This window comes from Phocoena sinus, chromosome 10 (assembly GCF_008692025.1).
Source record: "Phocoena sinus isolate mPhoSin1 chromosome 10, mPhoSin1.pri, whole genome shotgun sequence".
Lineage (NCBI taxonomy): Eukaryota > Metazoa > Chordata > Mammalia > Artiodactyla > Phocoenidae > Phocoena > Phocoena sinus.
This window is the reverse complement of record NC_045772.1, coordinates 85935010-85962187: the sequence shown is the minus strand read 5'-3', so window position 1 is coordinate 85962187 and position 27178 is coordinate 85935010. Positions and strand designations below refer to the sequence as shown.

Below are 27178 nucleotides of genomic sequence, written 5' to 3'. Positions count from 1 at the left end.
CACACTACAATAGTTAATTTTATTTGTTCAAGGACTCATCTTGCAAGCATTAAACCAAGCTTGGGCTTTGATTCTGGGAGCCCAGATCACATACTTTGGAAGATAAGAGCAGACTGTGCTCCATGTACAGGGATGAAAACTAAAGGCTCGTGGTTAATCACACTGTAGTTTTAAGTTTCTACAGCCTAGCAGCCACAAGTCACAGGTCCTTTAGGTCCTTCTGGATGTCCCAGAGGGTGTCTGCACTTTTCTTGAGCTGCGCAATCTCATCATCCTTCAGCTTCTGGATGATAACACTGGTTAACCCCCGAGCATTCAGGATACACGGAAGGCTCAAGAAGACTTCATTCTCAATGCCATACATCCCCTGCCACAACAAGAAAAGCAATGAGATGAGGAAATGAAACCACAGGTAAGAATGATCACAGGTACTGAGTTTGAACAGGAAGAACTGCAGGAAATTTGATAAGCATAGACTCATTCTTTCGTTTTTATCACTTACAGGCCTATATATCCCTAATACTTGTGTTTCTAATTAGACTTTATACATAGAATATACAAATACGCACTATGATAAAACTAGAATTTTATGTACTTTATTGAACTTACTGATACCTCTCTGCTTCAATACACTTTAATAGAATTTGATTATGTCTTCAAATTCAAATCACATTCAAATGTGGTTCTCACTGGGCCTCTTTCCATGAAATTTTAAGTTTCTTAAAATTCTTTAGTTAAGGAGAGAATTTCAGGTAGTAGCCAACCTACAAGGTCCAGGAAAGTAGCTGGATGCCACTCAAAGGCAAGATTCTTGCAACACCCAAGAGTTGCTGAAAAAAAATCATACAATTCCCAAAATACTGTACCGGTTTGTATTAAGTAAATTACTCAGAGGGTCAACTTAACTACATAATTAATTAAATTATTTTAGTATATTAATCAAGTCAGTTTAATATTTTTTTAAATTAACTTCGAAAGTTTTTGTATATACACCAAAGTGTAGGGAATAAACAAACTCCTATATATATGTACTCTAAGACTCAGCGATTATCCAGTTTTTGCCATACTTGCTTTTAATTTTTTTTGCCATAGTATCAAAAAAAAACCCCAAAACAACAAAACCCCCAAAACATCTGACACTGTGTTCTACCCCCCCAACATTTCTATATTTACCTTAGTTTCTTTGAATCTACTGCAGTTCCCCCCTTACGTTTTCACCCCTGCTGCTGACTTGTAGAAAATGAGTCCACTATCTTAGACAATGTTTTAATACAATTTTAGTTTTGTTTAAAAATAATCAATTTCTACTTAACTGTTCCATAGCTTTTGAATTAAACTCAGTTTGTTAAGGTATCAAATGCTACATACATCAAAGCCAATCTATAGTTTAATATACCAACTTGAAATGAAACTATTAAACGTATTCAGATGATCATCTGAGAATATGCTGAATAAGATTCAGAGTTAATATTTAATTTGCCACATCATACAAGGGAGAAATGTAAAAATACATTCAATGTCTGTATAAATTTTTGCTCTTATTGTCCTAAACTTCTGTTGGAAAGGAGAAAGGCTTCCATAAAACTTTGAGATGAAAAAATAACTGTGGACTGAGACATTATCTCATCCTTCTTAAAATGAATCTACATATAGAATACTCGACTAGAAATCATAATATTTTATAACAGTTTACCTTCACCATTGTTGACACTGGGTGAATCCTGGATAGATTTTTCAACATAGATTCAATAAGATCAGCCACACTTAATCCAATAGCCCAGTTGGTGTATCCTTTTAGCTTGATGACTTCATAGGCACTAAGGAAAAAATTCATAAAAGAGATAATTGACACCAGACTCTTTGGGTTTGACTCCTGCTGTCTCTTAACTGTGTAATCTTGAGTAAAATCTACCTGTCTCAGTGTCTGCTTCTGTAAAATAAGGATAACAATGGTATCTACTTCATAAGTTTGTTAAATGGGTTAATATATATGTAAAATGTTTAAAATTTTAAAACTTCATGGTAGGTGCTATGTAAATGCTTTGACAAATTTAAGTAGTTTATTGTATAAATGACTATAAAGTCACAGAGGTAAAATGTACATTTTCCAACCAATCTTCTTATTCATAAACATCAATATTTCCAAAGATATTAATGAAATCAGGGAACAATGAAAGTAAAAGAACCTTCACATTCAAAGGACAAAATATACTTTGATTTTCAGGTCCATTTGAGGCCACTAACCATTGTCACCTAAAATACCATGACCAACTAACTTAGAGAAAAGTATTGGCAACACCTTGCCCGGCAACTTTCTGAGCACAAATTATACCTTTTGAAACCCACAAAGGCACTTGTACTTGAGAATTAGGTAGGAGGAGGTAACTGGGTATTAAAAAATTGGGATTTAATGCAATCTATCACCGATTAAAAGAACTTGGGCAAGTTACATTACCTGGGTGAGCCCTAGTTTTCTCGTTTATAAAATAAAGGGTTGGACTTCCCTGGTGGCGCAGTGGTTAAGAATCCACTTGCCAATGCAGGGGACGCAGGTTCAAGCCCTGGTCCGGGAAGATCCCATATGCCGCGGAGCAACTAAGCCCGTGTGCCGCAACTACTGAGCCTGCGCTCTAGAGCCCATGAGCCACAACTACTGAGCCTGCGCTCTACAGCCCACAAACCACAGCTACTGAAGCCCGCGAGCCTAGAGCCCGAGCTCCACAACCAGAGAAGCCACCACACCGCAACGAAGAGTAGCCCCCGCTCGCCGCAACCAGAGAAAGCCTGAGCACAGCAACGAAGACCCAACACAGCCAAAAATAAAATAAATAAAGTTGAACTAAGCAAAATGATTCCATATTTGAGATATCAGCTAGTTTTATAACAACAATTTTCTGAAAATAGAAGCTAATGTTTCTTGAGTGCTTACCAATGATAAGTATGTGTGATTTAACTCAATTTTTACAATAACTTAAATACCTTATGACTTTACAGAGGAGAAAACTGAGATTCAGCTTAAGGGTTAAATGGCTTCCCAAGACTATACAGTTAGTGTCAGTGCTAGAATTTCAATCTAAGCCCACATTCTTTACTCTGGTCCAAAATGACACCTTATTTTAGGATAAACATGAAGGTCATAGAAAGAGAAGACAGTAACAAAAGGCAGTTTCAAAGAGGGAGAGGAGGACATCCTTGGTTGGGTGTGGAAAGATAAATACAGCACAGCTTAAACACTAGCAGCAATCAATCAGTAAGTTAGTTAACGCAATTATGACACTAATAGTGTCTAGGTTTACTTTTCTAAATAAGCCAACCTTATGTGTCAACAGTAGGTATTTTGAAAGCCTTTCTCACTTGTTAATTCCATGTCCCACTCCTGTTACTTCTACAATAGAATCTCTCTAGAAAAATATTTGCTTTCCCTAGGGGGACCAGCATAGCAAATTTGACCAGTATAAGTTAGTCTTGCCTGTTTCAGAAGATAATAGCTGCATAGTTACTATTATATATTGAGTTTATTTAAAAGATAAGAAAAAATAGAAAGAAAAATATAACAGAAAAAATAATAAAAAGAAAAAAACACCCCCCCCCCCAAAACAAAGAGTAATTTAAAAAAAGAAAAACAGGAAAAAAAGCAAGAACAAAAAACAAACAAACAAAAAACTTTTAAGTTTATCTGAACAGGCAGCCATGGGAAGCGTTCACAATTTTGTCTAACATGATACTAATTGTCTTAAATCAAGCTCCCTCCTATGTACCTTTCAACCACCATCTTGTGCACTTCCTTCCAATTTTCACTATCATCGTCCGTTCCCATTTCTGGATTCAGTTCCTGTAGAGAAACACCTGCCACATTCACCCCACTCCACACAGCCACTGTGGGGGAAAAAAATAAATACACAAACATTTTATCTATCTCTGACCTTATTTTTAAAAAATCTTTTCTTCTCTTAGTTCAGATTTCACCCCTGTTGCAAGTTACCCACTTACTGCTCCAGTCAACTGACTCCAATATACTTCCCTGCAAAGGCTGACATTTGCCCTCAAATCTGACCTTTTAACTTTCAACCGTTTTGGTGCAAACAGAATTGCTGGGTAAAGCTTACAGACATTATGAAATTCTTGCCTTTCCCTAGGTTTGTGAACTCCTAAGGGATTCTAGTTTGGGACTACTCTAAACTTTGGGTTTGAGGAATTAACTTTTTGCCTGCTTATTTTTCAAATATAAGCCCCCTTTATTCCTAGAGTGAAGTAAAAAACAAAAGAATTCTTGGAAAACACCCAAGTATCGTCTAATTTTCTCTTATCATGCTCTAAGTTCAGTCCATTTCTGGATAGAAACTCCATGTAACCACAATGAATTGCTCTGGTCTTAACCGCACCAAATATTTCCTTCCAAGAATGCCCCCAAAGGCATAGCAGACAAAGGTGTTATCATTGACTATATCTTTTGGAGGCTCTGATGCACCAAAACACCCCGTTACCTATTCTGAACACCTCTTGCCCAGCCAAAAGGCATATAAAGATGGATTAAAATATGCTCTGTACCATGGACAAGTTGAGAATTTACTAGGAGAAACAGTTAGTAAAGGACACTAAAGCAATGGGATATGTTCTTACGGAGCGATGAAGAAAGTGTAATAAAACGTAAATAAGGGTCTACTTAATGTAGGGGAAAATCAAATGTCAGAAAGCGCTACAAAAAATATGCGTTTGAACCGGACCTTGAAAAATAAGTATGTGTTCCTTAGGGACCTTTGAAGGAAAACACTTAGATTCAGAAAATAAGAGCAGAGCCCTGGGGTAAAGGCTAGAACCAACTGTGAAGGGCAAAGCTGCCCATGGCCAAACAAGACCATGTTTCAGTCCACAACTTTTGCTAATTCAGGGTAACTGTTGAGAAAACTACAGCATTTTCCTGGTTTTTGTTGAAGACTATGAAATCTACGTAATCATGCCTAAGTGAGCATAGTTTAATTCTCTTTCATTTTATGTACACAGTATAGATCAATAGGGAAATGGGGGGGGGAGATGTTTTGGAAAAAATGACACAGTAATGAGTAAATAAAACATTGGATAGGAATCAGAAGACATGATTCTAGCTACAGTTATGCCACTAGCCAGCTAAAGGATCTTCAACATGTAAGGTCACTTCCAGATCTGTGTTTCTAGCAATTGTGATAACTAGCACTGAGTTTTTACTGTACACCAGACATTGTACTACTTTATACAGCATATAAATTCAGGAAAATCGTTGGACATGAGAAACTCTTGACTGAAGTGGTACAATGTGTCAGAAAAAAAAAAAGTCAGCATCATCATATAAGAAAGCACCAATGCAATAATTTTAAGACCAAATTCTTTCAGTACCAAAGTAAACTCTACCAAAATCACAGTACTAACTCTCACTAAATTCAAAGGAAAATTTACACCTTAACCTTTTAGGGAGAAAACAGCCCCTTGCATATTGGGCAAAACTGAATTTAGTAAAACAAAGACTATCATTCTGTTTTGGATTATGACAGTTTTACACCATAAGCCTATTCAATGTATAAAATTCAACGTTTAAGAGGAAATGATGGAATTAGAATATGTTTGACAACCATCATAATTTATTTAGGCAAGAATCCTAAGTGGATACTAAACTTAGCAGGCAAAAAGTTGATGAGGAATCAGATATTTACCTAGTCAGTATCAAAGTAACCTCCCACAATTACTTATTAGTAATGTGAAGTACATGAAAATATAGAAAATATAATGTAAAAACAAACAAAACAGTCAGAATGGCAAGAACACCACATAAGTACACAGTAAATATTGTCCTTTTTTTTTTTTTACCACTTGAGTCGCCATGTTCTCCCAGAATCCATCCGTGGCAGCTGCTGGGATGAATGCCAAGTTTTTCAGCCATAAGATAGCGAAATCTAGCAGAATCCAGATTACATCCACTTCCAATCACATGGTGCTTGGGTAATCCACTTAGTTTCCAGGTAACATATGTGAGAATGTCCACTAAAAATTTAAAAAATAATGTATGTAAGTACATCAAAACTGATTTCAACTGCTATGTCAATTAATGGGTTCCCTGGTTTACTCCTCTCACACTGCCCCATCCTCCAAATAAGATGTGCCCAGAAAGATGTAAATACTTGACTTTTCATAATGAGAGATGACGGGAGTTAGAAAGACAGGAAAAAAACTTAAGTTTTATAGTAAGAGAGATTGTAAAACATGGGAAATGCAATATTGCGGTTTTTATTTACATTATTACTTGAAACAAGAATAATAAAAGAGTCTTGCAGATTAATTTACTATATATGGAAAGAAAAAGAAAAGGGGTTGAGTTAGTTCATCACTTAAGTTTCTTCCAATGCTAACATTCCATGATTATAACAACTGTCATGAGAAACCAAAAGCTATCAGTTACTAAACTACCAAGGCATGCTGCTATAAATTTCCCTGGGAACAAGATACTATTCAGTAAACAGCTGTGATAATACAGGGTATTAACATTTTCTACTATTTATTGAAAGGAATTCTATGACACAGCCTTTATTCTTGTGTGGCACAGAGACTGCAAAGCTAAAACCTGCTGGGCTAGAGGAGATCACAGCACTTACAGGCTAAGCTGTGCAGAGTAGGAAAACGTGCACACAAGGAAGGCAAGTCTCCACCTCCACTCTCACATATAGACACCGGCTGAGATATTTTAAGGTCATTTTGGCCTGGATATTATAAACTCTTCCTTGGCAACTTTGACTCAGTAGGAGTGACCCCCTGGAGGGTTAAGACTTTGAAGCTATACCTGGAAAAGCTGTATAACCAGTTAATACTGTCTGCCTTAAGCACAGGATGCGGCACAAGCTCATCTGTGTCTCCTGTTTGTCATTCATGTTCCACATCTATCTGCCACCCTCTATTTATGAGAAGTTTTAGATGCAAGGTTGAACTATTTAGGAAACTCTTAATCCAGGATTACAGAGAATAATACTAAAATAATATCTGGTCTTGCTGGCTCCCAACTCTCAATATCCCATAAATTAGGGAATTCCCTGGCGGTCCAATGGTTAGGACTCTGTGCTTTCATTGCTGAGGGCCGGGGTTCAATCCCTGGTCTGGGACCAAGATCCCATAAGCCACACGGTGCGGCTAAAACAAGCAAACAAACAACAACAAACCCCCCGTAAATTAGAAGGATCTTCTTGGCTCTTATTCACAATCTTTCTCAATGTGAAGTGTCAGAGATAATTAGTAGCTTTACCATTTTATCACTGTACCTGCTGTGCTCACCAGTAAATAGTAAGCTTGATGGCAAATTGTAGGCAAAAGAAGTGTGAAACAGAGAGTGAATTTTGACTGTTTGGGTTGAAAAAATGCAATTCTTTCTAACCAGAAGTTTTCAAGTTACAACATTTGATGTTAAGCATGTATTTGTCCATCAATACAGTCTATTTCTATCTTTAAACCTAGACTAATTAATGGCTTTCTGAAACTCTTCAAATTCAATCAACTCAATTTTCAAGAAGTTTAGAAATAAATAAGAAGACTAGAAAGCATTTTCTGGAAAACAGTAGGTCAAATATGCTAAAATATTTCATCCAAATTGGAGTCACATTCAAATGCTTCATTATGCATCCCAGGATAATCTTGATAGAAAAGTTTAAAAGCTTTTAGACTTTACAACAAAGCCAGATAAAACAAGCAGATGAAATTGCTTTATATAAAACTCTTCTCACATTCTTAAGCATGTGGCCTGGGACGGTGTCATTGGTTTTGCAAACACCACTCTTTTGTGGCCAAAAACAGAAGACACGTGAATTGTTCCTGCCAGCAGACACCAGAACAGACTTTAAGTTAAAAAAAAAAAATCCAAAATATTGAATTTAACAGAACTGAACCTTAAGGCATTATAGTAATACCTGGGTTAGAAACCACAATTATGATGCAGTCAGGACTGTACTTGACGATCTGAGGAATGATGAACTTGAAGACATTAACATTCCTCTGCACCAGATTCAGACGACTTTCTCCCTCTTGCTGGCGAACTCCTGCAGTTACCACCACGATCTTGGAATTGGCGGTCACAGAGTAATCTTGAAGGAGAGGAAGAAAAGTACTTTACATACAACTCTTCATCAAAACATGTTGTATAATATGCTCTAGGAATCTATACATAAGCTCCCAGAACGTACGTGAGAATTACATTTTCTGTATAAGGTGCTGAGTTGCAACACCAATGTTCTGTGGCTTCTTCCTCCTTGAGTGATGTGGAAACATTCCAACTGTAACACTGGCTCAGAAAGGGAAGGAAGCATGGCCCTAAATTATGTTTCTGGCTAACAAATGCAAAATGCTATTGGCTTTAGAGAAGATTATACTGTCAGTAATAATACAAAGCATAAACACAGTGAGTCCAAAGTTCAACAGGCAGCCCTCCAACAAAAAAGCAATTTAAAGGTAACTGCAGACTTGTAATGTTAATTCAATCTATGAAGGGAAGGAAGGCACTCCAGTGTTCTTGGCTAGAATTTAATTTCTAATACTCAATATTTTAAAGAAGCTTATTCATTTTTTTTTTTTTTTTTTTTTGCGGTACGCGGGCCTCTCTTACTGCTGTGGCCTCTCCAGTTGCGGAGCACAGGCTCCGGACACACAGGCTCAGCGGCCATGGCTCACAGGCCCAGACACTCTGCGGCACGCGGGATCCTCCCGGACCGGGGCACGAACCTGTGTCCCCCGCGGACTCCCAACCACTGTGCCACCAGGGAAGCCCAAGAAGCTTGTTCATTTTTAGCAGTGAGTCCCTCTAGAAAATAGTTTATTTTTTCCTCAAGGAAGTGCACCCTTTCCCAAATTATAGACCTTTTGATTTGATGTGGTCATTAGACTCAATAGCTATGGATGATTCAAACCATGTCCCTATGTGACTTTTCAGTTACTAATACTTTATCAGCTTCCTCTTCCACAAAATGGAGGTAATAGTATCCATCTCTCATAGGGTTGCTGTGAAGATGAGATATGCAAAGTTTCACATTAGCATACCCAGAATGCTAATACTTCAGTGAATAACAGCTATTATTAGTAGTATTGTTAGGAATTATTTTGGGCCCACATTTCTACATCTGTAGGCACAGCTGTCACAGCATAAATCCATTAATCCAGGACAAAGGTGGCTAGAATATGAATTTAGTTAATTTCTTCAAGGCACTCAAATTACCTTGTGCAGTATTTTTTTCAGATCTAAAACATTCCCGTTCTCAGGTATGTGTAAACAAGCATTAGGATCCAATTTCCTAAACTGTTATATGTACCAAATGTGTGGAAGGCAGTGGGAGAGGGACTACAGAGGTAATAACAATTATGTTTGTTTTTGAGGATGAATTGGACCCAGAAGGAAAGGAGAAACTACCAACACTAGATTCACCAGGATGGGAAAACCGATCTTCTATAAAGGAGTGAGGATATCGATTTATTATTTGATCACTTTGGGCATGAAATGAGACTACCTTTGTCTGCCACGATTTTTGGTGTCTGAAGGAATAAGCTCCCATGCTGCAGGTCCATCATTTCTCCTTTGAGTTTATCTTCCAAAACATCCACAAGAGCAAGCTCATCAGTGAGAGACTACAAACACAAAAACAGCTGTTAGGACTGGAAGCCGCTCTAGGATACCTCAGCTGCCGGCACAAGCCAGAGACTGTTGAAATGGCAAAGTAACCAATGTCTAAAAATCTAGACAAGAATTTTACCATGGAGTTAGGTGTGCTCTTTAAAAACAATTTCATGATAAAATGTCTTAAATAGCAAACTATTAATATTTAAGATACCAATTTTTCAGAATTTCACCTTCTGGTACCCAACTGGCATTCAATGAGCATGATGCAAATTGCTTTAAGAATCTGAAGACATGTTTGGATTGGGTTGTTTGTTTTTTTGTTATTGAGCTGCATGAGCTGCTTATAAATTTTGGAGATTAATCCTTTGTCAGTTGCTTCATTTGCAAATATTTTCTCCCATTCTGAGGGTTATCTTTTGGTCTTGTTTATGGTTTCCTTTGCTGCGCAAAAGCTTTGAAGTTTCATTAGGTCCCATTTGTTTATTTTTGTTTTTAGGGGTAAGACAGGAATAAAGACAGACCTACTAGAGAACGGACTTGAGGATATGGCGAGGGAGAAGGGTAAGCTGTGACAAAGCGAGAGAGAGGCATGGACATATATACACTACCAAACGTAAGGTAGATAGCTAGTGGGAAGCAGCCGCACAGCACAGGGAGATCAGCTCGGTGCTTTGTGACCGCCTGGAGGGGTGGGATAGGGAGGGTGGGAGGGAGGGAGACGCAAGAGGGAGGAGATATGGGAACATATGTATATGTATAACTGATTCACTTTGTTATAAAGCAGAAACTAACACACCATTGTAAAGCAATTATACTCCAATAAAGATGTAAAAAAAAAAAAAAGAATCTGCAGACATGAAACCAGTGTGGCTCAACAGTGGCCTCAGGGTGCACAAGTTTTCATATTCATGGGGGATGGTGGTGAAAAAGAGACAGAGACCTAGAAACAACCTTGGGCAGTGTGTCCATCCCAAAGGTCACCCCCCAGTTTGGAGGGGTTTTTGAGAGGGCAGATTTAGTTTAAAACCATCAAGAGGTTGAGTTCATTTTAGAGCTGGCTTTGAAGCCCTGGGTGAAGCTAGGAATCCTCAGGTGGGCTCTGACCGACTTGAACATCCTGGTGGGGAAAGGAAGGAGTCATGGACACAGGGGTCCAGGGCTAGTGAATTCTCTATGCATGACTAACCCAAACTTGCCCAGTCTCAGAGTTCTCTTATTTTCTATTCCGACTGTCACCTGTGCCATCCAACCCAAGAAAAACCGTAAATCAATAATCATGTCCATTCTTCAGCAAGTCAACCTTTTCTTCTCAGAAGAATGAAGGGGAGAGGGTGTCAATCTAATTGCATCTAAATAACTTTTCAGCTTTTAAAGTTGGCTGTCTTGCGAAAGCTCATAATTTACAAACTCTTTAAAAAGTAGTTATCCTTCCCATTGAAACATGGCCCAAATCCTGGCCTTTACTGGTTTTAGCAAAAAACCGGGCTGTTAGCAAAATAATTAGCTTAATATGATATATCACACTTAACAGTGCAAATACCTCTTTGAAGGATAGTGAGATCAGCTAGGTAAAGGGTAAATAAAGGGTGTTGATGGGAAAAAAGCGTTAAGTAACTGGGGTTCAGGAAGCACTTTGAAGGCTACGATAGAATAATCCAGGGTAGAAATGGAGGGGTCAGTAAGGCTTTGAGCAGCAGAGGGAGAAGCAAAGAGAGGTGAGGCAGCCATTAAGAAAACTTGACCAGGCTAAGCTGCCAACAAAGCAGGTTCCGCTCCCCATAGGAGGCAAGGAATGAACACTGTCCCGTTTCTAGAAGTCCAGTGGCAGCTGGCCTCAAGCAGTGAGCCGCAATAGGCCTGCTTGTGAGGGTTTCCCTGAGACTCAAGCCTCCCTGTGACTGAATGTGTTCTTAGTTCCAAGCAACTGATTCACTTGCAAGCTTCTGAAATGACCCTTTTATGAGCTGGGTGGGGGTTACTCGGTAAGTATTTTCTCATTTCCATGTATGTCAAATACTGGCATTAATGTTCACCCATTTTCACTTCAACTCATGTTTCAACACTTTAAAAATGGTTTCGTTCCTCTGCAGCCTCTGACAAGACCACACAAAACCCTCATTTGTGTTTCGGAAGCCCTAAAACCATACAAGAGAACGTAATAACCGTTCCGTCAAGGTCCTGAGCACCAGGAATGCCACTCTTATTTTGGGAGCATCACATGGGTGCTGTGAAAGTCAACAGGGCACAACAATTTGGGGCTTAAGTGGAAAAGGATGTCACAGGATCTCAGATCCTGTGTTTTGTTTCAGTGGGTAGAGAATTGTCTGAGAAGTACATAGTCAGCTGGCAAGGAAGGAAGAGATCCAACACTTTGAGAAAATAATTGCAGCGCTGAATTTAGCTGCATCTGTGGGACTAAATATCCTCCCAGTGGGAGGCAGGCAAATAGAAGATGTGTGACTAAGTACTGACACTTTGGCTTAAAGAAATCTCCTTCTGCATTCACATAGTGTATATCAGCCATACGTATATTCCACTTACGCTGCAAATATATTTTAAAATGTTTGATACATCAAGGGTTAGATTCATCGCAAAAGCAGTACCTTATTAAGGAACGAGATCAGTTAGAAGCCAAGAACATTGCTGCTGGAACCTTGTTTAATATACTACAAAAATTGTCTCTTAATCTAAAACTCCATGTGGACAAGACACAGCCATAATCTACCTCTTGGCCCTCTTAGCTAGTAAATTACTGCTGCCAGTGGCTTAATATTTGATGGCTGCATTTTTATATTCAAGTGTTTAGCTTGCATGACATTTTGTTGGAGGAAAAGGTATAACTTTTTCCAAATAATTAGCTAAATGGACAAACACCGTTTATTCAATAATTTGTTTTTCTTCTGCTCTGGAATTGCCACTTTTCATTAAATACTCTTCGGTCCTGTTTCTGGGCTTTGAGTCTGTTACATTAACCTGTCTATTCTTGTACAGACACCAAATTCTAATTAAGTCTCGCTTTTAGGCCAAGTCTTGCACGGCAAAAACTACTTTGCAGTATGTAATTACATTGCTCCTTCTAAGAGACTCCTTATGCCGGATTTGTACCACAAGAATGTGGCTACAGTTGACTGAATCAAGAACAGACACTCAAACCAAAAACAGCTGCACAGAGGCTAAGGGTGGAATAACTGCATGGAACTTCTGTATGACCTTGACAACATGACGGGATCTTCGCAGCCAAAACACAGAGCTCGTGATTGGTAGGGGTGGCAGAAGAAGCCATGAAAAAGGAAAAGCTATGATCAAAATCTGACCAGCTCTAAGTGCAGTTTCTTCATAATAGCAGGAATATCCATTTATTTAATACATATTTACTACTGAATGTGCCAGGCATTATTCTACTAACGAGGAATACAGTCATGAACAAATCTGGCAGAGTGCCTGCCCTCATGGAATGTACCAGGAAGGGAATAGGAGTGAAGCATACAGTTTAAGATGACTCTGATAATGGAAGTGCTATAAACAGGGCAAGGCAGGGTGAAGTTAAAGGGAAGGGAAGGACGCTTACTTGGTATTGGACAGTCAGGGAAGGCCTGCCCACAAAAGCGTGACGTGAATGATGGGAGGGAGTGAACTCTGATGGTCTAGAGCAGTCATTCCAGGGGAAGGGAAATCAAGTACTAAAAGGGTTTAAGCAGCCATGAGCTTGGTGTTTTGAAGAAAGAGGGCAGAAGGTAAGAGATGAAAAGTCAGAGACAGCACCACCACACTGCACTGGAAAGGCGCTCCTGACCCTCTGAATGGCGCCCCCCGGAGGTGTGCACCCCGCCTTGCTCTGAGAGACAGGCAGGGAAAGATCCTTGACGCCTCATTGCATATTATGTATGCCTGTAGTTGACGTGCACTGTTTACACTATCAGAAAGTTCTAAGTAGGGAAGCTATTTTTATAAAAGCTCACGATGGTTTCCATGTTGGCAATGAGGCTGGGGAGAGTGTGGAAGAGAAGCAGAGAACACCGGTGTCGTTGTAATGGTGGACGTCGTACTCGGGAGCCTCAGCTGCCTCCACGGGCCCGGTTAAGGCGTGGGCCTGCTCAACCTCTGTCCCTGGTGCCCCAGCTTTGTTCACTTTCTGGGCCAAAGCAGTGTGTGTCCTCTGCAAAGCACACTGGTGATGGACTCAGAGACTGGATCCAGCACTTAGGATCTCTGAGATCTTAATCAAGGGGCTTAATCTTTCTGAGTTTGTCCTTTTCCAACAGTAATATAGAGATGACAATATCCCCTAGAACTTTTCTAGAGGAATAAGGTAACATGCAGACACCTGACACAATGGCACTGTTAGTTCCCTTTCTTATTGAACCAGTGGGGTTTATAATCCTTACCAAAGAGTAATAACAACTTTGACTCTAATTCTTCCCCATTAAAAGAAGATTTAAACACTTCTGAGTAATAAAATGGTCTTTCAATAAGGCAGTCCTTCCTTCACAGCAGCTCAATGGGAAGATTCCTACTGGTGTTAGGGGCCCAGTCTGTTCTCTCGATCACTAGAATTGGGCCAAAGTATTATATAACTGCAGAGAGGAGAGTCTCAACTAAATTATTTACCCAAGAGGATTTTAGATTTACACTTAAAACAATCAGCGAGGTACTCCTTATAGAATCATGACAGCTCAGATATAGTTTCCTGAAAATCCAAATTCTCAGATTAGCAGGAGGAATGAAAAATCTTTAGCTAGTGTTTTAGTAATACATTTATGTCTGGGGGGATGGGAGAGATAAAGTAGGAGCTTGGGATTAACATATACACACTACTATATATAAAATAGATAAACAAGGACCTACTGTATTATACAGGGCACGATACTCAATATTTTGTAATAACCTATAATGGAAAAGAATCTGAAAAAGATATATCTGAATAATCACTTTGCTGTACACTTGAAACTAAAACACAACACTGTAAATCAACTATACTTCAATTAAAAGAAAAATACACGTCTTTAATTGCCCCAATACTAGCATAGAATGAAAAGAAACTGCGGAGTCACTATGGTTAAGCGTTCAGAGTCCTGGGCTCAAAATACAGCTCTACCATTACCAGCTGTGTGACAATAGGCAGGCCACTTAATCTAATGAAGCCACAGCTACCTCATCTGGAAACAGGATATGAACAGTTCCCATTTCTTGAGATTGTTGTTTAAAATGAAGCATTTTAGTCAAAGCACTTCAAACATGGTACGTATTTTAAAAGAAAGGTAAGCTGGAATACTTTTCATTTTTACTGGTATGAAGGATGAACACTAAATTGTGATTATTTAAATTCCCTGCAATTTGGGAAGCAGCTCTCCTAAATGAGGGGAACCTGGCCAATGAAAACTAGCAAGAAAAAAATGCCAAAGAATAAAACTTTCATTGGTGTGCACTACATATTTTAGTTGATTTCTTTGATGACTTTTTCCTCAGTGAAGATTCAGAATCTGTTGCTTTAGAAGTTAAATTTTGTAAATAGAAATATGCTCGGCTAGGAGTTATTCAAGCAGCCTTCACATACAATACAAATGGACAGTGTGCTCTACTGAAGGCCAGGCAGCATTTAGGGGAGGGGTTCCCCTAAAAAACATTTAAGACAGCCTTCAGAAAGAACAAGGATCAATTCAACGAGGTAAGTAAGAATACAGGAAGCAAACTAAAAGTCTATGGAGGTATCTGGGGAAAATATAATCTGGAGGAGTAGAGGGTGCTAGTAGCATGTTGTCAGTGTTAAATCTGATGTTGATAATTGAACTATGTGAGAATGTCCTATCTTGAGGAAATGTACTCTGACAGACAGAAGGAAAGGAAGGGCACATTTGCATTTATTCTCTAATGGTTCAGAAAAAAGTCCATACATGTGTGCACACGTGCGTGCACCCACACCTACACACACACACACAAATATGTTAAGAATTGGTAAACATGGGTGAAGTGAATATGGAAGTTTTATTTTTTTTATAGTCTTGCAAATTTTTCTGTAAATCTGAAATCATTTCAAAATAAAATGACTGGGTGGGGGTCTGAGGGGAATAATAGGATATTTCCATGACCTCAAAAAGCGACTGTGCAGATTATTTATTAACTATAGAGGGTTAACGGACCTTTGCAGTGGAGAAGTCTGACAGTTACCACTTCAAACAGAGGACTCTTGGGCACCACCAGTCATGAGACAAAATTGTGATGCATTGTGAAGGATGTGCCACCACCCCACCTCCCAAACCTAACCTGAACCCAATTACAAGGAAACATCAGACCACCATAAATTGAGGGGCATCCTACAGAACCGATGGGGACTCTACAAACGTATCAATGACATGACAGACAAAGAATGGCTCAGTTCCAAATTAAAGAAGAAGAAAGAGACATGACAAGTATATAAAAATATGATCTTGGATTAGGGGAGAAAAGGCAGGATTCTGATAGTTGGAGAACATTTAATCTGGGTACTATATATTAGATAATAGCATTTTATCAGTATTAAATTTCCTGAGCACAGTAACTCTACTGTGTCAGATAGGAAGAATGTCATTCTCTCAGGAAATACATGCTAATGTGTTTAAAGGTGAAGTATCACGATGCCTACAACTTATCTTTTGAAGATACAATCAAATTCTCAGATACCTAAAGAGACTGTATACACATGCTGAAATTATCTATCACATATGGTGTTGTTTTGTTTTGTTTTTAAATTAATTTTTATTGGAGTATAGTTGCTTTACAATGTTGTGTCAGTTTCTGCTGTACAGCAAAGTGAATCAGCTATATGTATATATATATACCCTCCTTTTTGGATTTTCTTCCCATTTAGGTCACCACAGAGCACTGAGTAGAGTTCCCTGTGCTATACGGTAGGTTCTCATTAGTATGTATGGTGTTCTTGAAAGTACGTACCTTTCCCAGAATGCTAATGGCACATGCCATACCAACTTGTCCAACACCCACTACAGTGATCTTATTGTTTGGGACCGTTGCCTCTTCTTCTGCAACTGGTGCGATCAGTTTTTCCTTAAGAGTTGCCATTGTGCCCTGAAAGAAAATAATCAAAATATTACACGTGTCCACATGAGAAACCTGTGTGGGAATTTGTAATGTTACTGTTGCAAGTTTGAACTAAAATACATTTTCAAAGGAGCATAATGGTATTCTAGAACACAGAATATATTTTTAAAAAACAATGTGATCAACCATATTAACAAATTGAAGGAGAAAAAACATGTGATCATCTCAATAGATGAAGAAAAAGGTTTCAACAAAATTCAACACCCATTTATGATAAAAAACCCTCAAGAAACTAGGCACAGAGAGAACTGACCTCAACATAATAAAGGCCATATAAGACAAACCCACAGCCAACATCATTCTCAATGGTGAAAAACTGAAACCATTTCCTCTAAGATCAGGAACAAGACAAGGTTGTCCACTCTCACCACTATTATTCAACATAGTTTTGGAAGATTTAGCCATAGCAATCAGAGAAGAAAACAAAATAAAAGGAATCCAAATCGGAAAAGAAGAAATAAAGCTGTCACTGTTTGCAGATGACATGATACTCTATACAGAGAATCCTAAAGATGCTACAAGAAAACTACTAGAGCTAATCAATGAATTTAGGAAAGTAGCAAGATACAAAATTAATGCACAGAAATTTCTTGCATACCTATACACTGATGATGAAAAAACTGAAAGAGAAATTAAGGAAACACTCCCATTTACCATTGCAACAAAAAGAATAAAATACCTAGGAATAAACCTACCTAGGGAGACAAAAGACCTGTATGCAGAAAACTGTAAGACACTGATGAAAGAAATTAAAGATGATACAAACAGATGGAGAGACATACCATGTTCTTGGATTGGAAGAATCAACATTGTGAAAATGACTATACTACCCAAAGCAATCTACAGATTCAATGGAGTCCCTATCAAACTACCGATGGCATTTTTCACAGAACTAGAACAAAAAAAATTCACAATCTGTATGGAAACACAAAAGACCCCAAATAGCCAAAGCGATCTCGAGAAAGAAAAACGGAGCTGGAGGAATCAGGCTCCCGGACTTCAGACTATACTACAAAGCTACAGTAAGGTACTGGAACAAAAACAGAAATATAGATCAATGGAACAGGATACAAAACCCAGAGATAAACCCACGCACATATGGTCACCTTATGTGTGACCTTTGATAAAGGAGGCAAGAATAAACAATGGAAAAGAGACAGCCTCTTCAATAAGTGGTGCTGGGAAAACTGGACAGCCACATGTAAAAGAATGAAATTAGAACACTCTGTAACAACATACACAAAAATAAACTCAAAATGGGATTAAAGACATAAATGTAAGGCCAGACACTATAAAACTCTTAGAGGAAAACATAGGCAGAACACTCTATGACATAAATCACAGCAAGATCCTTTTTGACCCACCTCCTAGAGAAATGGAAATAAAAACAAAAATAAACAAATGGCACCTAATGAAACTTAAAAGCTTTTGTACAGCAAAGGAAACCATAAACAAGACGAAAAGACAACCCTCATAATGGGAGAAAATATTTGCAAATGAAGCAACTGACAAAGGATTAATCTCCAAAATTTACAAGCAGGTCAATATAAAAAAAAACCCAAACAACCCAATCGAAAAATGGGCAGAAGACCTAAATAGACATTTCTCCAAAGAAGATATACAGATTGCCAACAAACACATGAAAGGATGCTCAACATCATTAATCATTAGAGAAATGCAAATCAAAACTACAATGAGGTATCACCTCACACCAGGCAGAATAGCCATCATCAAAAAATCTACAAACAATAAATGCTGGAGAGGGTGTGGAGAAAAGGGAACCCTCTTGCACTGTTGGTGGGAATGTAATTTGATACAGCCACTATGGGGAACAGTACGGAGGTTCCTTAAAAAACTAAAAATAGCATACAACCCAGCAATCCCACTACTGGGCATATACCCTGAGAAAACCATAATTCAAAAAGAGTTATGTACCACAATGTTCATTGCAGCTCTATTTACAATAGCCAGGACATGGAAGCAACCTAAGTGTCCATCGACAGATGAATGGATAAAGAAGATGTGGCACATATATACAACGGAATATTACTTAGCCATAAAAAGAAACAAAATTGAGTTATTTGTAGTGAGATGGATGGACCTAGAGTCTGTCATACAGAGTGAAGTTAAGTCAGAAAGAGAAAAACAAATACCGTATGATAACATATATATATGGAAATCTAAAACAAAACAAAACAGATTCTGAAGAACCTAGCGGCAGGACAGGAATAAAGACATAGATGTAGAGAATGGACTTGAGGACACAGGGAGGGGGAAGGGTAAGCTGGGACGAAATGAAACACTGGCATGGACATATATACACTACCAAATGTAAAATAGATAGCTAGTGGGAAGCAGCCGCATAGCACAGGGAGATCAGCTCCGGTGCTTTGTGAGGACCTAAAGGGGTGGGATAGGAAGGGTGGGAGATGCAAGAGAGAGGCGATATGGGGATATATGTATACATATACTGATTCACTTTGTTATACAGCAGAAACTAACACAATGTTGTAAAGCAATTATACTCCAATAAAGATGTTTAAAAAAAAAAAAAACCATGTTAACCCATTAACAAAAAACAAGACAAAAACCTCCTTGAAGCCCGTTAGAATTTGGGTCTGTCTCTTCAGCCTGTGCTTGCTTTTCTAATAGTATTTAACAAAGTTGCAACAATTTTGTCTTGTGGCCATTCATTTACTGGCTAAACAACATGAATAATATTTAGATTTAGATTAGTGGATTTGTTTCTATGACCCCTATAAAGTATTTATTTGTAACTATTTAAGTTAGAGCCCAGTATTAACCCATATTTAAGCTTGGGCTAAAAGAATGGCCAGTTATGAATATAATTTCTACTACCAGTGGTTATTATCACTCTTAGAAGATAGGGACCAACTGGTCCTTCTATTTTCTTCTTCTATTGAAGTTTCACTTAAAATTTGTCACAGTGTACTGGACATACTATGTGTGCTTAAATACAGTGACAATGGTGATGAATAATGTTTATGCAAAATCTGCAGAAAATATCACTCTGAATTCCTTTTAGTGCACCTTGGAAGCTTACTGGAAGGTGGGTACTCATTAAATTTTTTTTTCAGGGGGTCACATTAGGAGAATATCAGCCTTTGAGTGAGTTTCTTTCCAGCCATTAAGAAAAAGCCAAAAAGGAAAAGTTAAAAAAATGGAAACTGTTAGAAAACATTTATACAGTAACACCAATTTCATCTGTGCCATCAGCTCAGTGTTCTGGATAACTAAAACAAAAGGCAAAATTTATTGTATCAACCCGCTTTCTTAAACAAAGAGGGTACAGATCATAAAAAAGCCCTTTCTTCAGAATTAAGTATCATTTATAATTGTAACCCATTATATAGTATTTGTGTTTGCCTTTTACTTTTAATGCTAAACTGTTAACTTAGAGGACAATGTCCCTGTTTCAAACTGTACCCCTGCTTCCCTCTCGTTTTTTGTTTCTCATCTGCAAAGGACGAAGTAACAAAACCTAGTTTAGTAATTGTATATGTTAAGTAAGAGTTGGTAAGGCTCCAAGTTGGAATAAAGTACTTGATTTGGAGATAACTTTAACAACTGTTTCATTCTATAGCTATTTTTTTCCCAAAAAACTATTTTCCCCCAAACATGAGGGACTAAACTCAGATTATTTTGCCTTTACAAAGCCTATTTGCAGTTTTCTCCTCCGTGCTAGAGAAAAAAGAAATATACAATGGTGTACAACTGTCTCCACAAATAGATGACCTTAACAATGAAATTCACATGTCCTGCATATTGCGCAGAAGCAGAAGGATGCCGCCTCTCTTGGTGAACAGATACGCACAGATTTTCTTTATTATGTTATTTTCACTAGCTGGTTTGTTTAAGATCCTTTAGGTATACAGAGGATCCAGTAAAGCAGTGGAAAACAAAAATCCAGAAAGACTGCTATAGAAATACAGATTAGTTGTCCAGATAGATCTTTTAAACTATTTGGGGAATTTCAGAAATGACAGTGTAGAAGCTTGAGGAAGTACAGATTTTCTCTCAGATCTTTCTAGAGAAAAAGCAATTTAATTTTGTTTTTTCTCCTCTTAACAGGGGTTCTAACAGGAGTTGTAAGAAATTAGAAGAAAATATTTTATGTTATACACAGGAGTGCCTCAAGACCAGAGTGGTGGCTTGTAAGGGAAAAGAATGCTAAACAGGGTAAAAATTACCTCTGATGTTTGGTCCTTTACATCCCCACCCTCCTGTCCCTTCTGTGGATATAAATCATTAGAAATGAACCCGGGCTTTTAAGTTCAGCAACAAAGCTCTACTTTGCAAACTAACCATTTTTTTTTTTAAACAGGCTCAGCGGCCATGGCTCACGGGCCCAGCCGCTCCACGGCATGTGGGATCCTCCGGGACCGGGGCACGAACCCGTGTCCCCTGCATCGGCAGGCGGACTCTCAACCACTGCGCCACCAGGGAAACCCCCGGACTAACCTTTTAAAGAGCCCAGTTTTGCCGTGCGATACCTTCACTAGTAAGCGCCGGCTCTTCCCCTCCTCCTACCGCCGCAGGCCCCAGCTGCAAAGGCTGTGCAGGCCACCCACGGGCCACCTCTTCCTCTTGTCGCCCGCAGAGGAGAGCGCAGGTCACAAGGGGAGGCAGCAACTACGGATCTCCCCGGACAAGGTCTCTAGGGCGAAAAAGTCTAGGCCTTCCTCACGCTCAACACCCAAAGCTGGCAAATAAAGCACCCGAAGCACCAAGAAAAGAAGCCAGAAACGAGCCGGCCCATCGCTCCGGCAAGGGCTGCGTGTGCCGCAGCCTGGGAGAGGCTGGAGGGCAGGGCCAAGATCGTCCTTCACCCTCAACCCCGAAAAGCCGGGCATTTCTCCATTCCCGTGGTAATGGACGCCAATCCCCAGGCTCACGATCCGCCAGCCTCACAGGTCACCTGGCCCCTTCTCCCTCCTCCAGCTCCTCAAGCACGTGTCCGGGCTCCCGCCAGCAGGCACCGCGGGTGATGCGGCCGCCACGAACCCATCAAGGACACGCAGGGTCCGGGATTACCTGCAAATGCAACAAGTCTGTCCCCCGGGGGAGCAGGGGCTGGCGGCGAGCACTGAAGCGTGGCGGACAAAGCCCGGGGGCTCGGTCGCAGCCCCTCCGCCCCGCCCTGCTCCCCAGCCCAGGGCACGGCCCCCGCCCTAACCCGAGTCCGGACGCTCAGGGCTACAGGCCCGGGAGCGCAGATGTCCTTCCTGGTCCTTCCCCCAGTCTTGCTACACAAGGATTCCCTTCCACGTCCCACCCAGTCGGCTCGAGACCCAGGATTCAGGGTCCCGAGCAGAAACCTACCAGGGGAGAGAAAGTTCTCGAGACGGCGGTAAGGGTCGCACGGAGAAGACAAAGTCAGCAGCGTGCGTCTCCTTCAGCGCAGGATCCGCAAGGAGGGAGGAGGAGGCGGGGCCCGCCCCTCGGCCGCCTCTGAGCTTCCTCTATTGTGATTGGAAATCCGAGCCCCGCCCACCCCTCCCCTCGGCTCGCTCAGTGCCCTTCAAGGACAAGGACTCAAATGTGCCCACGCCCTCCCGCGGCCCAGTTGAGAGGGTCACCTTATGGCGGCTAAGGCGGGCTCCCTCTCAGCCAGTCTCATGGCGGCTTACAGACTTTTCCACACAGAGGCTGCCTTATTTCTAAACCCTGACCACCTTTGACCCTTTCGGACTCTCACGCTCTTGTTTGGATAAGTTTAGTCCCAATAGAAGTAAATTTCTGTTTTGCGTTCCACATCCACTTCAGGGGACCACTGTTCTGAGCTGAGATGCTGGTGGTGTGTGTTCGTTCCCCTGGAATAAAACTGCTGCTTCTGGATGTTTTCTAAAAATAAAATTAGATTTTCATTTCTCGTCATCTTCGATATAAAGTTTATTTGATGCAAGGGTTTTTCCCACCTTAACTCAGCAAATATGCAACAACTACCTACTAGTTGCCTGCGAAACCAGTGAGGCCTAAGGGCCTGCCTTCTGAAGTTCTCTACCCGTCTGTACGGTCTCAGGGGCAGATAATGGGGCCACCAGTAAAATGCAGTTTCTCTTTCAGTCCCTGAGCGACTCCGAAGCTGCATGTTGCCATTCGTCTCTGTGTCTCCAGTACCCAGCCCAGTGCCTCAATACGGTGTCGGTGAATGAGTGAATGAATAAACGAATGATGAATGAATGACTAAGCGGGTGAAGGTATCTTAAAGATTCGGCTTCAGTTGTGTGTGTCTTTATTAAAATGCTTTTATTTTATTAAAACGCCCTGTATTTGAAAGGGGTTTTTTTTCTAGTGTATTTATTTTTGGTAAATGGCCATCAATCCTATGCCTTAATTTCATCTCAGTGTCAAGCATGGAAGGTACACAAATGTATATATCACGATGCCTATTGAGATGCTCCCGGTCCCTAGGAGATAGACAAGCAGGCAAACTCTTTCAATTACAATACGATGTGATGTGGTAACAGAGATTTGGCTAAAATACAATAAAAATTCAAAGAGAACAGCCACTGGACTTCCCTGGTGGTGCAATGGTTAAGAATCCGCCTGCCAATGCAGGGGACATGATTTGATCCCTGAAGCCCGCACGCCTACAGCCTGTACTCTGCAACAAGAGAAGCCACTGCAATGAGAAGCCAGCGCACTGCAACAAAGAGTAGCCCCTGCTCACCACAACAAGAGAAAGCCCACGTGGAGCAAAGAAGACCCAACACAGCCAAAAAAAAAAAAGGGGGGGGGGGACAGCCACTGAGAAAAGGGGTGTCTAGAGGAATTGATAAACCTCAAACTCCAGAATTAGAGGCCAGTTAGTGGGGACTTCAATGCCCCCAAAGGCACCGTCTAGTTACAAACTGAAACGTGATGATCAGGGAGAGGAAGGGCTTGGTGGATAACCTCGAATGTATTATTACATTCATCTTGAATCTGAGTTTGAAGCAAGATGAGCAAGTCACTCTAGCAAGAAATGTAGAAGCCACCCTAGATCTTTCTCACCTGTTTTCCAAAACAGTCACTCTACATCTCCTGTAGACTTCTAAATATCTCTGCAGTTTTTCCTTCTTGCCACTGTTAGACCCAAACGGTCTACGAGGGATTCCAACTCGCCCAAAAACCGTCAAGAGTCGAGAGCCGTTGCAACACGCAAGAGGTTTATTAGGAGCCGTTGCACCGGGGTTCCCTGAACCTCACGCAGGAGGCCGATGGGGAACCCCTAAAAGCGGAATCACATACTTTTTATAGGTTTATTTACTCATAGGGCGGGTATATTCTCACAATGATTGGGTAAATGTGGTGACTTTTGAATTCATTGGCTTAGGAACTTTTGCCCCACCTTCTGGCCGTTACAGTTGTTTGTTCATTGTGGCGGTTAGGGCGTATGCTTGTTACGGGCAACTGGAAAATTACCCGCTGGCTGGAAAGTCCCCGTCAACTGAAAAACTCCAAGAATTGGTTTCGATAGGGAGAAGAATTGGTTTCGATAGGGAGAAGGAGTGGCGCACGATAGGGAGAAGAATTGGTTTCGATAGGGAGAAGGAGTGGCGCACGATAGGGAGAAGAATTGGTTTACGGGAACAAGTGAGGGGGTGGAAAGTCCCTAAAGGCCCCACACCACCCCTGCTACTGTGTATCTTTGGCTGGGAGAGGGGACAGGAAAAAAAAAGAAGAAAAAGTATTTCTTTCCTCCACCCTCATTTCCATCCCCTCCACAATCGGTTACTAATCTGATTGATCGAACTGAGTCCTCCATCTGCAGCTCTGAATGCCAGGACAGCACGTACTACCTGCCTCAAAGATTTTTGAGAATTGTATAACCAGGGGAGTTATTTTTTTCAGTATGAAGTGTGAAAGACAATTTTGTATACGATTCATACAATATACTCCCCTGACGGGGTTCATGACACGCTACCCCAAAATATGGTACCTTGGCATATTGAATAGCCTAAGCTGAAGGGGGTTTGAGGAAACAGCAGAAGCAGGACGCTTATTCTGATCTCCCCTCCCCCTACTTCACCCGTCTTCCCTGAGAGCAGGAGGTAAATTTCCCATGTGAAATGTACCCTCCCTGTACCAGGAGGAAGGGAAGTCTGTATAAACAAACTTTGTTAAAACTAACCTTTATCTTTGCAGCTACTTCTTTACCATTTACCACCCCTAGCCCAAACCCCCCTGTCTTGTCAAATTCTTCACAAATTTATTGTTTCTTTGTCTAAAAGATATAAAAGTTCCCTCCACTGGTCACTTCTTTAGGGCTTCATTCTTTTATGAGGGCTCGCATGTACATATAAAAGTTTAATAAAATTTGTACACTTTTCTTTTGTTAATCTGTCTTTGTCAGTTTGCTTTTCAGACCCAGCCAAGGGACCCTTAAAGGATGAAGAAAAAGTTTTTTCTCCCTTACACCCTATAGCATTCCATTCTTTAAGAAATCATTCTGGGTTGGTAAATATGCCTTGGAGGGTGGGACGCCCTAGTTCCACTAGAACAGAAGCTCGTGTGCTCAGGACCCTTCCAAACCTCCCCCATTCATCTGTATTGTTCAGAATATCCTTTATAATAAACTGTAAAATGTGTGTTTTCTCTGAGTTCTGTGAGCTGCTCTAGCAAATGAATCCCACCCAAGAAGGGGGTTGTAGAAACCTCTGATCTATAGCCACTAAGTCAGAAGCACAGTAGTAACCTGGACTTGTGGTTTGGTGTCTGAAGTGCGTTAGTCTTGTGGGACTGAGACCTTAACCCATGGGCTCTGATGCTATCTCTAGGTAGACAGTCTGAGAACTGTGTCAAATTTGTGGGACACCCGGTCACTGCGGCCTGAAAATTGAAGAACTGCTTGGTGTCATGGAAAAAGCCTTACAGGTAGTGAATGCTAAACCAGTCATTTAGAGATACAGCTTAAAAATTGCCAGAAATCTGGTTACAAAACTGACTGTGAGTCAAAAATCATCAAAAGAGATTATTTCTTTCAAAAAATATTTATTGAAACATATGATTCAAAAAATATGATTATTTCTTTCAAAAAATATTTATTGAAACATAAATATGTGACAGGTATGGACAAGATCATAGATAATAAACAAGTTAATAAAAAATAATAGGATAGAGAATATAAAAGCCCATTAATACACAATTGCTTTATCTGGACTTTTCCTGCCTGTGGGCCTTTGTGAATGATTTATGTGCCATGATAAAGCCTACTGCTGAGGGTAGAGTGCTTTGCTTCTATAGTAAATCACCCCAAACTGCTGTTCTGTTTTGTTCACACCTTGTGCCTTAAAAAAAAAAAAAAAAAACTCCTGTTGTCAGACTATCAACTATTTTAAAAACCAAATGCATAGACTTTTAGAATGGAATTGGAGTTTTGACATAATCTAACCCAAATGAACACCCAGAGTTTGAGTGACTGGCCTCAAGTTACCCTGTGAGTTAAGAATAGAACCAGAAACAGCTTCGGTCTTGCCGCTATCTGTGCGTCTGCCTGCAGGAATTCTTTTAATTCTATTGTTCTGCTTTTGTTCTTCTGTGTTCATGGAACCAGATTAATCTTATTAGAACTATAAATTCCTTTAGAGTATTTTATTCATCTTTTTATCTCCAAGTAACATAGTATCTGACAAGATACTTGTGTTTCTCCCAGCTAGATATTTATTAACCTTGGGGCACGATATGAGCAAGGATTTAAGAAGCATCCCTGGATTCAGACTCTTTTACACACACACACAGGCATATATATATATATATATATATTATTTTTGCCATTTTTCTTTATTTCCCAATTCTTAGGCATGTTTCAGATAGTTAGGCTCCTTGAAGCTGAGTTTCTGCTTGGGGGGTTGTCACTCAAGTTGTTACTATAATAGCTATATTTGCTTATAAAATGAAGAACCGTTGTTGGTGGGTATCTAACTACAAGAAACAAATGTGGCCAGGGAGAGACATCATGACACTGGGGAAAGAAGAAAATTGAAGGTTTAATTGTCCAGCCATTCACTGGATAGTTGTAACTCGGAGTGCCTTTTCTGTGTACATATTAGCTGTTTGTTTTCAAAGGGAGGTAATGGTATTCTGAGTTATACAAGTAGTTTTGAAATGACCTATGTTGGAATCTAGTTGGGTATAGAGTAGTTTGTCCTAAGAAGCATGGGGCCCCTTAGTGTACCTGAATGATAGATGTTTAATTTTATTTTTATTATTTATTTTTGCCCGCGTTGGGTCTTCATTGCTGCACGCAGGCTTTCTCTAGTTGCGGTGAGCAGGGGTTACTTTTCATTGTGGTGCGCGGGCTTCTCATTGCGGTGGCTTCTCTTGTTGCGGAGCACGGGCTCTAGGTGTGCGGGCTTCAGTAGTTGTGGCATGCAGGCTCAGTAATTGTGATACACAGGCCCTAGAGCACACGGGCTTCAGTAGTTGCGGCGCGTGGGCTCAGTAGTTGTGGAGTGCAGGCTC

At 40.2% G+C, this 27178-nt stretch overlaps 1 protein-coding gene across 2 annotated transcripts; it reads right to left on the bottom strand.

The window, feature by feature from the left end:
- LDHB (lactate dehydrogenase B) lies at positions 1-23847 on the bottom strand. Of its 2 annotated transcripts, none has more exons than XM_032646340.1 (8): positions 23729-23847; positions 16544-16678; positions 9507-9624; positions 7920-8093; positions 5839-6012; positions 3759-3876; positions 1694-1817; positions 1-367 (listed from the first exon to the last, which is right to left on the bottom strand). In XM_032646340.1, the coding sequence occupies exons 2-8, from the start codon at positions 16670-16672 to the stop codon at positions 200-202; spliced, it is 1005 nt and encodes a 334-aa protein (XP_032502231.1). In that variant the 5' UTR covers positions 16673-16678; positions 23729-23847; the 3' UTR covers positions 1-199. The 2 variants fall into 2 exon arrangements, with proteins under 2 accessions (XP_032502231.1, XP_032502230.1); XM_032646339.1 differs by lacking the exon at positions 23729-23847 and adding an exon at positions 22055-22192.
- Between the last annotated feature and the right edge of the window lie 3331 nt (positions 23848-27178).